This window comes from Purpureocillium lilacinum, assembly GCF_023168085.1.
Source record: "Purpureocillium lilacinum CBS 284.36 DNA, scaffold_4, whole genome shotgun sequence".
In the NCBI taxonomy this organism is placed as follows: domain Eukaryota; kingdom Fungi; phylum Ascomycota; class Sordariomycetes; order Hypocreales; family Ophiocordycipitaceae; genus Purpureocillium; species Purpureocillium lilacinum.
Window position 1 is genome coordinate 741,200 of NW_027072114.1, and position 15,226 is coordinate 756,425.

Sequence of the window (15,226 nt, forward strand, 5' to 3'; positions counted from 1 at the left end):
TCTTCGGACGTATTGCATTGGCAAGGTTCAAGGTTGTCCCGGGTGATGCCGGTCGCACGGGCTGTTCACAAGACATTGGTCAGGCGTTGATCAGCCCGCCGTGCCGGACGTTGCGTGTAAGTCGAGCGGAGGCGGGCGGGCGGCCAACGTTTCCGCGAGCCATGCGCCTGGCGCAGCAAAACATTGGGGCCGGGTCAGCATTACAAGATCGTTTGTCAAAGGCCGAGCTCCCGCCAACGATACAGGACAGGGAGACACCGAGACGACGCCCCCACAGGAGCGCCTCGGCGTCGGATAGCGTACCTACCCACCCACGGCCCACGGGTGATGCTGGTGCCGCGATGCTTTCAGGGATCCGCATCCGACGCCGCCCGCCCCCTCCACATCACTCCCCGCATAGTGCACCAGACCCGGGCCCCCCTCATCATGCGGGGTGGTGCTAACTGCAAAAGTCCTGGTTGCAGGGCAAACCGCAACAGTTGTCGATGCGCCGCCGAAGCGACGGGTCAAGGTCGCGGGTCGCGGCTGTGGGACGCCGCTGCGAGGGGACAGCCGGCTGGCTCCCAGTCCGCGGGGTCGCATTGGAGTCGAGGGGCACACGCACGGAGACATGGAAGGACGGGCGCTTCCAGGGTGCTGCGTGTCGTGTAGTGCGTGGTCAGCCCATCCATCCACCTGCGCCGTTTGGGTAGGCAGGTTGGTTGCCCGTCTGCGTGTAAAGCGTATGGAGGAGGGGCTTATAAATTCCTCTGGATATATTGGTCCTCCGTCTCACCACACACACTCCGGCCTGTCGGCATCTATCTGACCTGATATCATTCACTTTCTCATAAGAACACAACACCTGCCTACGTCCTCGTGTGTGCGGCAACTGTCTCCCTTACCTAGCAGCGCAGTAAAGGTCGCCAGCAGAGTCTCCGAGAAGAGCACCAAGATACACATCAAATAATCACAGCCCGTCATGTCCTCGGCAGCGCAGCAGCAGGCCACCGCCAACGGGCACCAGGGCGGCGACGATGACGGCCTGGGCCCCGAGTTCACGCGCACCGTCATCGAGTCCATGGGTCCCGCGACGTCGCCGCGCCTGCGCGAGGTCATGTCGTCGCTCATCCGGCACGTGCACGACTTTGCGCGCGAGGTGCAGCTCACGACGGACGAGTGGATGGCCGGCGTGCAGCTCATCAACTGGGCCGGGCAGATGAGCAACGAGAAGCGCAACGAGGGCCAGCTGCTGTGCGACGTCCTCGGCCTCGAGTCGTGAGTCTTGACTTTTATCCCCGTCTCTCATTCAGCAGCCTCGCATCGGCACGTGGGTCGATGGCTTTGAATGCGGCCCGTAAGACGACAACGCTCGTGCTGACGCTGTGAGACGGGCAGGCTGGTCGACCACATCACCTTCAGCGCGGCGACCAAGAGCACAAAGGGCCTGACGGCGTCGGCCATCCTGGGGCCCTTTTGGCGGCACGACACGCCGCTGCGCGAGAACGGCAGCACCATCAGCTTCGACACGCCCGCCGACGCGCAGGTCGTGTACATGCACGGCAAGGTCGCCGACGTCAGGACGGGCGCGCCCCTGGCCGACGCCACCGTCGAGGTGTGGCAGGCGTCCACCAACGGTGAGTCTCAACTCTGAATCCTGATACAGCGTACCCGCCCGTAGGGAAAGCCGCTTCGCGTGCTGTTCTCCTCGTGGCATGCCGGGGCATTTTCGGGGCGTCTTCGGGGGCATTGGATCTGACCAGCACCCTCCCGTTTGCAGGTCTCTACGAGCAGCAGGACGACAACCAGGTGGAGCACAACCTGCGCGGCGTGTTCAAGACGGACGCCGAGGGCAAGTACTCCTTCTACTGCCTGCGCCCGACGCCGTACCCCGTAAGTGTGCCCCCTGACCCCCGCCGCCCACGATGCAGAGCCAGGTATAAAAGCAGTTCCAAGCTCACACACACATCCTCCCACGCCAGATCCCGACGGACGGCCCGGCCGGCAAGCTGCTCAACCTGATGGACCGACACGTCTTCCGCCCCGCGCACATCCACTTCATGGTCGTCGCCGACGGCTACCGGTCGCTGGTGACGCAGATCTTCGACGAGGACTGCAAGTACCTCGGCAACGACTCCGTCTTCGCCGTCAAGGACGACCTGCGCGTGCGGTTCGTGCCGCGCGAGGGCGACGACAAGGCGTCGCTGGAGCTCGAGTACGACATTAACCTGGCCCCCAAGGCGGAGTGATGCGGCCATGGGCTTGTGTGTGTTCGTGTACGTTTTATAGCGCGTTCTGGTGGATTTGGGACAATGACATGTTGGCATGACCTCGATGAAATGGGACTCGAAGCGTAAAGGTGGAAAACGTGTGATGACTTGAACTGAACTTGTGACAGACGGTTCCCAACACAGCTTGAAGTGAGGAATCACGGCACAGACCGGAAGATTGGAACTTGAGTGTATTTCCATGCCCTTTTAATCTGCGCTGCATCGACGATATTGATGCTTTCGTTGTCTCTTGCCAGCCTTCATGCTGCATTTATGTTGTTCCTGCCACAAGCCGCCGACTTTGGACCTACAGCCGACGTCTGGACAATATACGTTCGTGGAATCATGATACAAACAATAATTATAAAAAATAAACGGGAATGGTGTATTGCAAAATTCAGGCCATGTACAACAAACTTGGCCGTGCCATGGACTGGCTCCCTGTACATCGAAACGGAAAAGCGCCCAAAGCAAATGCTACTCCGACTCCCCAATCGTGATGCCGCTCGGCAGCTTGAGCCCAATCGGCAGCCCCTTGATGTACTTTTCCGTAAACGCGACGCCGCGCCGCGCCGCAAGCTGCTCGTCGACGTCCTTGAACATGTCGTACCTGGATGGGTGTTAGTTAGCTGCACCAAGTCCCAAGCTAACCGCCAGGTTGTAAAAGACCGGACTCACGCGTTCATCTCCTCAATGGTCAGGATCTTCTTGGGGTCCTCGACCTTGTATGTCGGAGTGTCCTTGTTGACGGAGAAGCCTGCAGGGGGTAACGCAAGTCAGTCCACGAACGACGACGGCACAAAGATCAGATTTAGTTCGCGGGCCGCAGTACCTATCCGCTCATTGATGTTGTACGCCGCCTTGGCCGCCGCGGCCTGCACCCGCGTCACGCGCGGCAGGCGCACGTCGCTGTACACGGCCAGCGCCTCGGCGACGTCGCCGCGGAAGCGCCCCTCGCCAAACAGGATGCCCAGGGCGGCGGCGTCCTCGATGGCCATGCACGCGCCCTGGCTCTGGTGCGGCATCATGGGGTGGCCCGCGTCGCCGAGCAGGCACGCCCGCCCGCGGCACAGGTACGGGTACGGGTCGTGCAGCCACAGCCGCCAGGGGCGAATCTCCTTGCCGATGGCGAGGTGCGCGAAGACGCGGCGGTCGAGCTCCGGGTACGGCGCCAGCAGCTCCTCGACGGGGCGGTCCTCGCCCGCCCACGTCTGCGTCGCGTAGTCGCCCCGGTCGCGCGGGAAGAAGCAGTAGTACGACAGCAGCTTGCCGTCGTTGCACGGCGACAGCACGATCTTGTCCCACTTGCCCTCCTGCCCGCCCCAGTACTCGAGCGCGCTGTCCCGCGAGTAGTCGACCAGCCCGGCCCGCACCGCCTCCTCCGTCGTCACGTTGGTGTGCAGGCAGCTCTGCTCCGCGGGCCGCTTGGCCGGCCGGATGCCCAGCTCGCCGCGCACGGCGGATCCGATGCCGTCGGCGCCGACCACGAGGTCGTGCTGCGCCGTGGTGCCGTTGGCGAAGCTGATGACGCCGGCGTCGACGTCGATGCTCTGGCACTGCACCATGTAGACATGTCAGCCAGCGCCAAACACGCAGTCTCATGAATCTCAAGAGTAGATTTGCCTCTCTTCGGAGTCTCCATCATGTCTGGTTGAAAACTCGAGCCTCAAGCGAATCACACGCACCTTGTGGTTGACGACCAGCCTCGCCGGCGTCCCCTCGCCCTCGTCCTGCAGCGCGCACTCCTTGAGCATCCGGTGCATGTCCTGCCGGTGAAACATGTTGTACACATGCCCCCAGCGCTCCTCATAGTCGTTCAGGTCGTACACGCTCACCGGCTCGCCCGTCTTCCAGTCGCGGTTGATGAGCTTGCGCAGCACCACGGGGTCGCCCTTGGCCACGTCCACCTTCCACTCGTGCAGCCAGCGCGTGCCGTTGGCCGCGCACGACACCGACGCGCCGACTTCGCCGGCAAAGTCTGACTTTTCGTAGATGGTCACCTCGTGGCCCGCCCGACGCAGCGCGATGGCTGCCGACATGCCGCCGATGCCGCCGCCCACGACGCCCACGCTCAGGCGTCGCCAGCCCGGAGTGCTGTTGGAGCCCATGGTGCTGCTCTGTGCTCTGGTATGCAATGGTAAGTTGGGCCGCGGCAAGTATACTATAGAGACGTGTCGTGGGTATCATGAACAAGATGGCAGTGTGTCTCTTGTCGCGGCAAGTTGTGGAATTGATGGACGTCGAGCTGCGTCGGCCTGGAGCTGCGTCCCTTAAAGCTTCTATATAGCTACGTCAAACGATAACGATTGCAGTCACCGCGAGCATTCACACCCACAGGCTTCACACGGGCTGCGCAACCCCATCGCGCAGCTCCTCGATGCCCTCCTCCACACCCATACCCAGGCGGGTGCACTAGCCGACAGGCGTCGGCAACGTTCCCGCCACCTCCCTCTCCGGGCAACGACGTCAGCCTCTTTTCCCACGCAGCTTGATTGGATCTGGAAAAGCGATGTACATTGTGCATTTGGAGACCCGAGGCTATGCGGGCCAACAGTACGATGCCGTTGGGGTGGCTTGCACCCGTGTTGCGGAAGCTGACGACGTTGACTGTGCGGGTTCGGGACTTCGGAAGCACAGGATATGATCCGACCTTCCGCGTTGCACACGGGCGTGCATGACCGAGTTCCTGGATGATTGCTCCATTCTGATATCCCAGCAGATGTTGCTTGGCCCTGTGCGCAAGAACTTTGGTGCCTTCTGCCAGGGGTTCGTCTGTAGGAGTGAAGCCCGAGTGGCCGACTTACACGGGCGTTACCCAAGGCCATGAGCATCCACACGACGTGCGTGAACATGCAAGCATGTGCGTGAACATGCAAGCATATTGCATAGTCCCGAATGCTTCCAATAACATGAAATATCTGCTACAGAGTAACGGACGATGGTCGACACGTTATTTCCCCAGTCGCGCGTGTTTAAGTGCCCAACATGTTCAACTGCCCACCAACGCCTTGCTACCAAAAACTTGCTTGTCTGTGCACTTGCATCGTCCCAGCTGCAGCCTCCCTCAATACTGGGGCAAGAACAAACTCCTCTGTAGCAAATCACCTCACGGAATAAACGGAAAGCTGTCCCACTGCGAAATATCCAGGCTATCCCAGCCCAGAAACACCTCCTCGCCCCCCGCCGGGGTGCGGCTCCCGCTCATCCAACTCACACCCTCCTCGCCCAGCTCGGCCGTGTAGTCTGCCGCAGCCGCCGCGCCGCCCGGCACCCACTCGGCACCTCTCTCGCCGCCGTCCGCTCCAGTCGCCGCGTCCGCCCGGCCGTCGGCATCCCCGCCGTCGAGGGTGAACAGCCGCGACACGTAGCGGCTGCGGCCCTTTGAGGCAATCTTCTCGCGCTGCTTTGCTATCGCGTTGGCCAGCAGCGTCAGGATCTCGTAGTAGTGCGCGGCCTGCGGGCTCTGTGTCGCGAGGAAGTTGAGCACGTCGCGCGCGCCGCCAAAGGCCGACTCGATGTCGTAGTCGATGGATCGCTTGGCGAAGATCTCGAAGCCGAGGACAAGGCCTGCGGCGAAAACGAGCGCCCTGTGGTTTCAGTCAGCCGGAGCTACGGTGTAAGATGACGGCCGAGGGGGCTGTCGTACTTCATGATGCACATGTTGCCATACAGCAGGTTGGCACGGCGTGCTTCGACACACGTCTGACTTAGGAACACTGCGGCGTCGAGGCATGCAGACGCCAAATTCGACTGTGCCAGTCCGCCACTGGCAGGCGGCGCGGTGAGCGTCGATATCAGGATCGGCCTCGTGGCCAGTGTGACGGCAAAGTAGTACAGGCAGGATACATGAATGCTGCCGATGGTGCCTTTGTGTCCGTTAGGCCCCGGGGCCAGATCTCCGCGAAGAGACGTGCCGCGGATGCAATCCGGCAGGGTCTTGGCCCACGTTTCAATCTCATCGAGGAACTGCTCGACCACGGGCACCGAAAGCTCCTTCTTGTCGTAGAGCGTGTCGACAATGCCGTTGATGATGCAGACGATCTGATGCGATGCGACAAGTCGCCTCATGTCATCGTCGCCTTGCGCCTGCCCTGCCATGTCGTCGATGATGGTGTTGATGTCAGAGTGCAAGCCCGCCGTGGCAGCTGGCCGGCCGAGGATGGAGTTGGCGAGCATGTCGACGATGCGCAGGCTGAGCCAGACCCGCATCCTGCGTCCGTGTGAGTGTCAACGGTCACCATCAGTCATGCCGCTTCAACATACCTGAGATTGTCCTGTCTATCATTCATGTCGCCATATGACTCGCGACTATGCAAGCCCAGGGCTACACCAGCTCGCGTCGCGATGCCCAGGTACATGAAGGCGGCGTTTCGGCGGCACTCGCCAAGGAGGTAAAAGGCCATGAGAAGGAAGCAGCGGACCATGTCAATGTCCGGGTCCTCGAGCATGCCGTCAAAGGCGAGGCGCTGCGCCTGGCGAAAGTAATGAGGCCCAACGTCGCGGGCCGTGGCCGCCGACTTGACCTGCGCGCCGATGGCGACGACAAGGTCCAGCGCCGCCCGTCGCTGAGGACTGACTCTCACGCCGCCGCCTTCTCGGCCTCTCACGAAAGCCTCCTCGAGCTCCGAGGGCGCAAACACGTCGATGAACCCTTCGGTCTAGCGGGGGGAGTCAGCACGCACACATGCAAGTGTCGTAGCGCTTGGGGGGAGCATGGCTTACCACGGCGCGGTAGCAGCGGGAAAAGGCGAGCTTCGACGCCGAGTCGAGTTCCACCACGTTTGACGCCGGCAAACTCCTACTCGAGCTCGGCGACTCCTTCTCGAGCATGGTTTCGCTCTGGGCATTGTGGGAGAATTGCGAGGGGCCGATCTGGTCGGCCACCATTCCCCGGACGACCTGCAGGAACGAGAGGGAGGCCGCTCCGCCAAAGTAGACTGCTCGTCATCTTAGCACACACACAAATTTAACGGAACCGATGAGATCCACGCAGCCTTCGAAAGAGGCCCGGAAGGGATGCGCACCTCGCTCGCCTCGCAGGTTTAGCAACATGCGCGAGTGTGGGTTGGCGGCGATGGATGCGTCCGAGGGACGACACTGGTCTCTCGGTGCGCCGGCATCACTGGCGACGGCGGCGACACTGGGACGAGGCTCGGACGCAGGTGATGGTGGTGGCCGGAATGCGTCACGACCTCGCACGGCGGCAGCCCTCGTCATCACGGGGCTCGACACATGCGGCGACGGGGCGTCCTGGCGCCGGACCATCGTCTCGGCCGTCGCATGGCCGGGGGACGGCCCGGATGCCGGGGTCAAGGCCGTGGGCGGGGCCGGCCTCGGCGGTGGGACCGGTGCCGGGACCTTGACGGAAGAGGACACGGGGCCCGGCCGGGCGTAGACTGCGGCGGCGGCGGCGGCATCGGCACGGTTCAAGGACGCGGCGGGTGCCGGGCTCGGGTTCACCAACGGCGGCGGCGGGCGCGAGCCGCGGGGCCGGAAGGAGATGGCGCACTGGCCGGCGATGCCCCGGCGCAGGCAGTGCGTGCAGGGGACGGAGCCGCTGCACTTCTTCTTGGCCTCGCGGCAAAAGTTGCACGCCTCGGCGGCCCGGCGGCGCTGGCTGGGCAGCAGTCGAGGGCGCGGCATGCCTGCTAGGACAGGGGCATCGGGAACGCGCGCGCGCGCTCGACGACGACGGATTGCGACCCGCGGGGGCGGCGGTTGTGCGATGGGCAAAGAGAAGGGGAGGGAAGCCGGCGACGGCGGCAGGGCGTGGTCTGCGAAGCGCGGACGTGGGATCGGGTCGGGTTCTGTCCAGCGAGGTCTGGCGATTCCCCGCAACTTGTCAGGCGGCAGGGAACGTGTCACCTAATAATCCCGTGTTGGATTGCTGGGGTGCATGAGACTTTCACCATGGATGGCGGCCATCAGAAGGCGTTACGCGCCAAAGCCGCCGCCCACTACTGGATTGATCCCCCGCCTTTGACCGTCCACGGCGCAGCCAGGCTGGTGGTGCCGGCCCGGAAGCTGTCACTGGCCCGCTGTCTGGGGGCGCTACTGCAGGCGATCAGGGCGCCTCCCCGCACCTGTGGACGCGACGGGCTGCCCGCCGGCTGCCCGCCTTTGCCGCCCCAGAACGGCCGCATGTATGGTTGCTCCGCTGGCGCGTCGCTGTCGGGGGCCTCAGATCCGCCGTCGGCCGCGCCCCCGCCGCCTAGAGACACGCGGCCGTCACAGCGCCCGGCGTCGCACCGTCGCGCCGCCGGCAGTGTCAGCGCCATTTCCCAACTCGCGCGGCCGCGCATCTGGCAACCAAGCAAGCAGCCGTCCTCCCCAACCGAATCTGGGGAACCCTGCAGGCGTTTTCCCCTGGCACATCGCGCACCGTGCCGCGGGGCAGAATGCAGCGCACCATGCCGACAGTCCCGCGCCTCGCATCAAGCGACGGAAACGCATCACCACCCAGCGTGTGAGACCATGTGCGACATGTCGGTTGGAACTGCCGTGGCCGGACACGCGCGCTTACTCAGAGCTTGCCACGTCTATGGCAGCATCGCACGACCGGCAAAGTTTCTTTGGTGACGGCCTGACCTGCGGCCGACGGAAGCTCCCCGACGCGCGGAAGCTGGAACAGTGCCAGCTTCAATCGGATACTGTCACTATGTTGATCACGGCCACCATTTGGTGTGCCTCACCACCCAATGCCACGGTGCGTCTAATAACACTTAGCACAGTCACACCCGCACCTCTATCCCCCCGCCCTACACTGGTTTCCATTTCCCTACACTGGTTTTCAGTGCTTTCCCTTCAACGTCACCTAACATCTGATGTACGTATCTCTCATGCCTAAAGTCTGTTCGGATCTCACTGTAGCAGTGAACGTCCTTTCCTCCCAGTCCTTCCCATCGGTCTCAAGTGAGCCGTTTCAAGTCATCAATTCTCAAAAGCTTCTGCCTAGGGGTAATCCTCGACTTGGTCTCTCTCACCAACCATCAGCGCTATACCAGGCACATGAGGCCAAGCTAGATTACCGAAACACTGGAGCGCATGTGTCGTCGCAAATCCTTGTCAAGACGTCGTTGCCAATTATGCACATGACATCGCGGATATGCAAGTGAGACGCTTGTCCCAGCGCCTCGCCACGGAGCAGGTTTCGCGTCGTACGACCTGGCAGCACATCCAGGGTAGGCGTCGGTGTAAGGCTATAGCGTGGCCGTCAGGGCTCAGCCCATATGTTTTTCTCGAGGTGTATCGGCACTATGTGCTGCCATGAAACAGCTTGCTGGCATCCAAGGTACATAGAAACGCTGGTTCGATAGCCGCGGCCAGCCCATTATCATTTCGTGCCTCCTAGCGGTCCATGTTGCACGTGCCTCGCACCGCAGCGTCGACCGCTCTGTGCCGCCCTCGGCGTGGACGAGCTTATCTCTGCAGTTCACAGTGCTCCTGGTGTTGTCGGGCGCCAGTGTGAGCCTAATCAGGAGTCTACCCGAGTCCCGATTATGAAAGTACCCTGTACACATGCACTCGCGGCGGCAGTACCGGTGAATCTTGAAGTGGTGGGGGGCTACCTGAGAAAGCCGGCAAGTTGAGGTTCGCGCTATGTGTACATGTAGTCCGGGTCTCTGCAACCGCAGAGCACGATGCGCACTTCGAATAAACACACTTCGCGAGCTCTTGCACGTTTTAGCTTAGCAATGTACTTTACCGAAACGGAGAGTCGCGGTACATGCAGTTACACAGTATCAAAAATCCCGATCAGCAGGGGGCAGAGACGTCTGCCTCGTCTGTTGTCTGCCAGTGTTGTGCACGTCAGACTCATACTCACAATATGTATTATCATTATTGCTCGGCGGAAATTGAATCGCGTTAGTCTTGATAATACCGATTACGCTTGTAGTGTGTTGTCGCTGTTGTTGCCTCCTATGTGACGCGAGGAGGCGGAATGCGGACGACGTCTAGTGACATGGACGCAGGTCAATTCGAGAACACTCAATGGCTGCCTGGACATAGGATGCTACTGCCACAAACCGTAGCTTTTTTGTCTTGCGGTACTGTTATTGTATGCGAACGATCGTGCTGAGGGTATACATGCTATATCGATTGATTTCACTGGTCTCGTCCAACGTTTAATTCAATGCTACATGCATCGGCTGGCAGCCATTGCTGGAGGTACGCCTGGTATTTGTCGATGCGCAGCCGATGTCCAGGTCTGCGCTAACAGTATCGATGCGATGGCAAGTGTGAAGGTTATAGGGATCAGCCGCAACGCGACCCCCGAATCGCAACGTTCGAGGCCGATATCGCGAGTGTCGTTGCATGGCCCGGTGGGGTTGCACCATCGACGTCGGCATATTGGTAGCCGAGCCAACTTCCCCTCACGCGTCTAGAGCGCATGCACCAACACGGCGATCCGTCCACGCTCATGTTCCATGGAAGCAACGGCCCAAGACAAACTCAACTGTGATTTCTTATTGCAAAACGTAAGGTCTTAGCGTGTTACATTCATTCACGCCCATTTCAACCATGACGACCAAGCCGCCCTTTGACGCCCTCCCGCTCCGCAAAGACGGCCCCCGAGGCAACGCCTGGGGTCTCTTCGGCCCGGACGACCAGTGCGGCATGCTCAACCTCCTGACGCCCGAGGTCGTCCGCGCCGCCGCCAGTGAAATCACCGACGGGACGCGCGTGCCGACCGACTGGCCGCTCAACAGCATGGCGCAGCCGTGCTTTGGTCGGCGGCCGTTCTCGCACACGCTCAAGGAAAAGGCGCCGCGCATCGTCAACGACGACGAGCTCACGTTCAACACGCAGAGCAGCTCCCAGTGGGACGGGTTTCGCCATTTCGGCTTCCAGCGCGAGAAGGTGTTTTTCAACGGCAAGACGCAGCATGAGTTGAGCACAACGACGGTGAATGGTATCCAAGGTTCGCTTCGCGAGGAGGTCTTACACGCAGGCTTTCCCCTCTCTGTCATCCCTCCCCTGTCTTTCTCGCAGCGCTGATGAGATGAATGACGGACAGCCTGGGTGAACAAGGGGGGCATCGTGGGCCGCGGCGTGCTGCTCGACTATGCCGCCTGGGCCGACGCCCAAGGCATCCCCATCGAGGCCTTCTCCCCCGCCTCGATCCCCGTGTCGACGCTGAAGCAAGTCGCCACCAGCCAGGGCATCGCGGCCTTCCGGCCCGGCGACATCCTGTTCCTGCGCACGGGCTGGAACCGCGCGTACCGGGCGCTGGACGACGCCGCGCGGCAGGCGCTCGCCGACCACAAGGTGCCGCCGGCCATCGGCGTGGAGTCGTCCGAGGCGACGCTGCGCTGGCTCTGGGACGAGTCGTTTGCGGCCGTCGCGGGCGACCAGCCGTCGATGGAGGCGTGGCCGTGCCAGGACCCGGAGCACTGGCTGCACGAGTGGCTGCTGGCGGGCTGGGGGATGCCCATCGGCGAGCTGTTTGACCTCGAGCGGCTGAGCGAGGAGTGCCGCACGAGGAAGAGGTACACGTTTTTCTTTAGCAGCGTGCCGCTGAATGTGAGACTCTCCCCTTTCCGTGTGGATTGTAGTGATGGGCACCCGCTGACGATTGACCAGGTCCCAGGAGGAGTGGCCAGTCCGCCCAACGGCGTGGCTATATTTTGATGGCTGGAGACGTTGGAGGAGCTGCTCATTCAAGGTTCGCCATGAGCGTGAATTGCTGAATACTTCATTTTTAGACCGCGGAATAAACAGTGATGCATTCCTGCAAGCCGTCTGCCGCAGCCGTGGCTATCTTATGAAGCGATGCCTGCCTCCTTTTCCATCTCCTCCTTGCTCGGCGACCACTTGTCCTGCAGCGCCTTGTCGAGGCTGTTTCCGTACACGTCCTTGTTCCACCACTCGCCCCAGCTCGTCAGGAAGATGCGTTCGGGGTCTTCCGGGAAGTCATTTCGCGTGAGAGCCGCGAGAATGCTTGCAGCGCCTGCCCTTTGTCAGTACATATCACACTATACGCGCCGGGAGCTCATAGGGCGACAGAGGGTCAACGGTGTCAGTGACGCACCTTCGGGGACCGTCTTGGCGTCGGGCATCTGCATGGACAGCTTAAAGTCGGTGGAGCGCCCGAGGCCCGTGTTGGGGATGAGGCCCGGCGAGACGGCGACGACGCGGCACTGGCCCTGGAGCTGGCGGCGCCACCAGTGCGCGCCGAGGAGCTGGGTGAACTTGCTGTCGCAGTAGATGGTCTGGAAGTGCGCGCTCGAGCCAGCGGCGAGGTCCTTTTCCAGCTTGCCTCGAGGGGCGTCAGCATGATTCATTCTTTCACGGAGTCAGGTGAGGGGCCCGGCTTACTCGGGTCGGGGACGTTGCGCACGGCGCCCGACGAGACGACGACGATGCGCGAGCGCGATTGAACGAGTCTGTCCCGAAGCAGATGAAGCAGATAGTGCTGGGCTTTGATGAAATGTCAGCACGGCTAAGTTACAGAGAGATTGGGCGTCGCATGCCGCCATGGACAGCGAAACGGCAGCACCAGCGGACGGCCCGGTTCGGACGGCGGCTTACAAAAGTGGTTGACGACAGCAGCCTCGCACCAGCGCGAGCCGTGCGGGCCGGGCCCCTCGGCGCTCTTAATCATACCCGCATTGAGCAGGAGGTAGTCGATGGCGTCGACCTTTTCGAGGGCCTGGCTGGCAAAGGACTTGACCGCGCGCAGGTCGGCGAGGTCGAGGGGCAGGACGGTGAGCGGGTTGGCGGCGCGGTCGAACGTGAGGCGGTCAAAGGCGGCGGTGGTGGCGGCGGTGTCGCGCGCGCCGAGGACGATCCTGTAGGGCTGGGACTGCTCGAGGAGCTGCTTGACGGCCTCGAAGCCCTGGAGATTTGAGAGGATGCGTTAGCAACAGCGGGGGGAGCTGAAGGGAGTGAGCTCAGGGGGACGACGTACCAGGCCGGAGGAGACGCCGGTGGCGATGATGGTCTTTACGAGGGTGGCCATGTTGGGTGGACGCCTATGCGCGGTGGTGGATGCGTCGAGGAGGAGGATGCGGCGGTTCACAGAGTTCAATGGCGGTTTCACAACGGGCTGCCCGACGTTTATATAGGTATGCGATCGAGCAAGGTTCGAGGTTGGAGGATGAGAGACACGTTTAATGCGGGGCGCGTGAATCCCGCTCCATTGATGTCACCACTCTCAGTGGCAGTCACTCACACTCACCACCCCGACGAGCCGGCCAGCCACGCATGCGTCGTCTCACAACGGAGGCGCTGTGCCTGGATCGCACGTCATCCAACCCGCCAGACACCCGAGTGAGGATCTCATGCAAGGAGTTCACTCGACCATACGGCACTTTGTGTAACCGCAACACATCCCAAAAGGTATTAAAAAAACAACAACCGAGAAACGCTCAACGGCGACGTACTTCACCAGCACCACCTAGCAACGATCACCTAGCCACCTCGCCTGCGCAGGCAGTGGCAGCGTCTCCAGTGGAGTGGAGGGAGACTTGGGCGCCACCCGGGGAAGGCGGCGTTAGCGGACTTACAGCGCCCCCATCCATAGGGCTGATTACCAATTGAGCCGGCGTCCAGCGCAGAGGCTTTGGGCGCGTCTCACGCACGCGCGCGCTGATTTTTAATCATCGCCATGCGGGGGAATTGGTTGCACTTGTCGCTGGGTGTTTGGAGCACCTGGTTTGCAGCATATTGAGGCGACGAGCGGGTTTGTGTTGGTTGTGGTGCGGGTTCGACATGGACGATCCATGAGGTGGATGTGTGGCCGGCTGATGGCTCGATGCGATATCTGGCTTATTACACGGTCTGAGTGGGTGTCGAGGTAACACAAAAACAAACAAAAAGTTCACCAGGACGCATAGTTTCCAGTCAAGTTCCTGGAGTTTCTCCACAGCATCCATGAGCAGCTCGTTGTCAGCGCGTAGCTCTCCCGTCCTGTAAGCCTCACCATTCACCAGCCAGCCCACAGCATCCCGTCACCGCCCGTCAGCTTCCACGGCGCTCGCCCACCCCCTCCAGCACCCGCCCCAGCTGCCGCCTCACCAACCCCTCAGGCGAGTCGTCCCCGCCGTTGAGCACCGCGTCCAGCAGCACCACGGCCTCGCACCGCGCGACCCGGAGGCCCCTCCGGATTGTCCCCGGACTGCGCCCCGCCCCGCCGCCGACCCGCCCCGCCGCCGCAGCCCCAATCGAGATGGCCAGTCCGCCGATGTCCGTGCCCGGGTGCGCCGCCGCCCGCGCGTCGCTCCAGTCGATGATGCCGGTGAGCCGGCCCGTCACGGCGTCGACGAAGATGTGCTCGCCCTTGAGGTCCGCGTGCGAGAACACCGGCTGCTCCTCCTGCTCTGCTGCTGCCTCCGGCTTTGGTGTTGCTATGGCTGCCGTGAGGTAGCCTTCGAGGTCCATATCGGACAGATCTCCGAGCTGGTTGTTTTCTCGCAACCGGCGCCATGCCCGCAGCGCGTCGCTGGTGAGACCCCCCTCGTGCACGTCTTCACCACGCGGCACCCCAAGTCTCGACGCCGCTTGCTGTACAGACGGACGTCCCAGCAAGGCCAGAAACGCCGCCAGGCCTCGCTCAGTCTCCGTCGTGACAGCGCCCGGAACTTCCTCCGCCGACACGCCCCCCGCCCTGCGATACAGCGAGTACGGCCACCCTCCTCCTCCTCCGCCCCCTTGCGCTGCGACGCCCAGCTGAAGGATTTCCGGAAGGGCGTCCCTCACTTCTGGCGCGTGCAAGTCGGCCTCCGCGCGGAGCATGTCGAGCATGTCCTTCTCTCGACGCAGGGCTCCCAAGTCTGCGCCCTGCAAGGCGGGAACGCGCAGGATCATGTCCTCATTGACGAACCAGACAATGTGCTCGCCGCCCTCGGCGCTGCGGCGGACGCGGACGGGCTGTAGCACGGGGAGGGATTCGAGGAGCCACACTGCATCGGCGTCGGTGATGTGCAACTGGTCGGACATGACGGCGAGGGCTTGGTGTAAGCGTGAAGTCTATG

At 62.2% G+C, this 15,226-nt stretch overlaps 6 protein-coding genes across 6 annotated transcripts; 2 read left to right on the forward strand and 4 right to left on the reverse strand.

The window, feature by feature from the left end:
- Positions 1-961: 961 nt before the first annotated feature.
- PLICBS_005424 (uncharacterized protein) lies at positions 962-2,228 on the forward strand (the record flags this gene model as incomplete). The annotated part of the gene is made up of 4 exons (XM_018319102.2): positions 962-1,257; positions 1,378-1,616; positions 1,760-1,872; positions 1,962-2,228. The coding sequence occupies 4 exons, from the start codon at positions 962-964 to the stop codon at positions 2,226-2,228; spliced, it is 915 nt and encodes a 304-aa protein (XP_018181576.2).
- Positions 2,229-2,726: 498 nt separating this feature from the next.
- On the reverse strand, positions 2,727-4,357 carry PLICBS_005425 (uncharacterized protein; the record flags this gene model as incomplete). Its single annotated transcript, XM_018319103.1, has 4 exons — positions 2,727-2,859; positions 2,928-3,006; positions 3,082-3,805; positions 3,935-4,357. 4 exons carry the CDS (start codon positions 4,355-4,357, stop codon positions 2,727-2,729), a joined length of 1,359 nt encoding a protein of 452 aa, XP_018181577.1.
- Positions 4,358-5,355: 998 nt separating this feature from the next.
- PLICBS_005426 (uncharacterized protein) lies at positions 5,356-7,892 on the reverse strand (the record flags this gene model as incomplete). Its single annotated transcript, XM_065600717.1, has 5 exons — positions 5,356-5,836; positions 5,896-6,459; positions 6,513-6,907; positions 6,972-7,186; positions 7,274-7,892. The coding sequence occupies 5 exons, from the start codon at positions 7,890-7,892 to the stop codon at positions 5,356-5,358; spliced, it is 2,274 nt and encodes a 757-aa protein (XP_065456789.1).
- Positions 7,893-10,772: 2,880 nt separating this feature from the next.
- On the forward strand, positions 10,773-11,882 carry PLICBS_005427 (uncharacterized protein; the record flags this gene model as incomplete). Its single annotated transcript, XM_018319105.2, has 3 exons — positions 10,773-11,172; positions 11,269-11,774; positions 11,835-11,882. The coding sequence occupies 3 exons, from the start codon at positions 10,773-10,775 to the stop codon at positions 11,880-11,882; spliced, it is 954 nt and encodes a 317-aa protein (XP_018181579.2).
- A 131-nt stretch (positions 11,883-12,013) lies between these two features.
- Positions 12,014-13,212, reverse strand: PLICBS_005428 (uncharacterized protein; the record flags this gene model as incomplete). The annotated part of the gene is made up of 5 exons (XM_018319106.2): positions 12,014-12,201; positions 12,283-12,510; positions 12,570-12,671; positions 12,783-13,089; positions 13,162-13,212. 5 exons carry the CDS (start codon positions 13,210-13,212, stop codon positions 12,014-12,016), a joined length of 876 nt encoding a protein of 291 aa, XP_018181580.2.
- A 1,001-nt stretch (positions 13,213-14,213) lies between these two features.
- Positions 14,214-15,191, reverse strand: PLICBS_005429 (uncharacterized protein; the record flags this gene model as incomplete). The annotated part of the gene is made up of 1 exon (XM_018319107.1): positions 14,214-15,191. One exon carries the CDS (start codon positions 15,189-15,191, stop codon positions 14,214-14,216), a length of 978 nt encoding a protein of 325 aa, XP_018181581.1.
- Between the last annotated feature and the right edge of the window lie 35 nt (positions 15,192-15,226).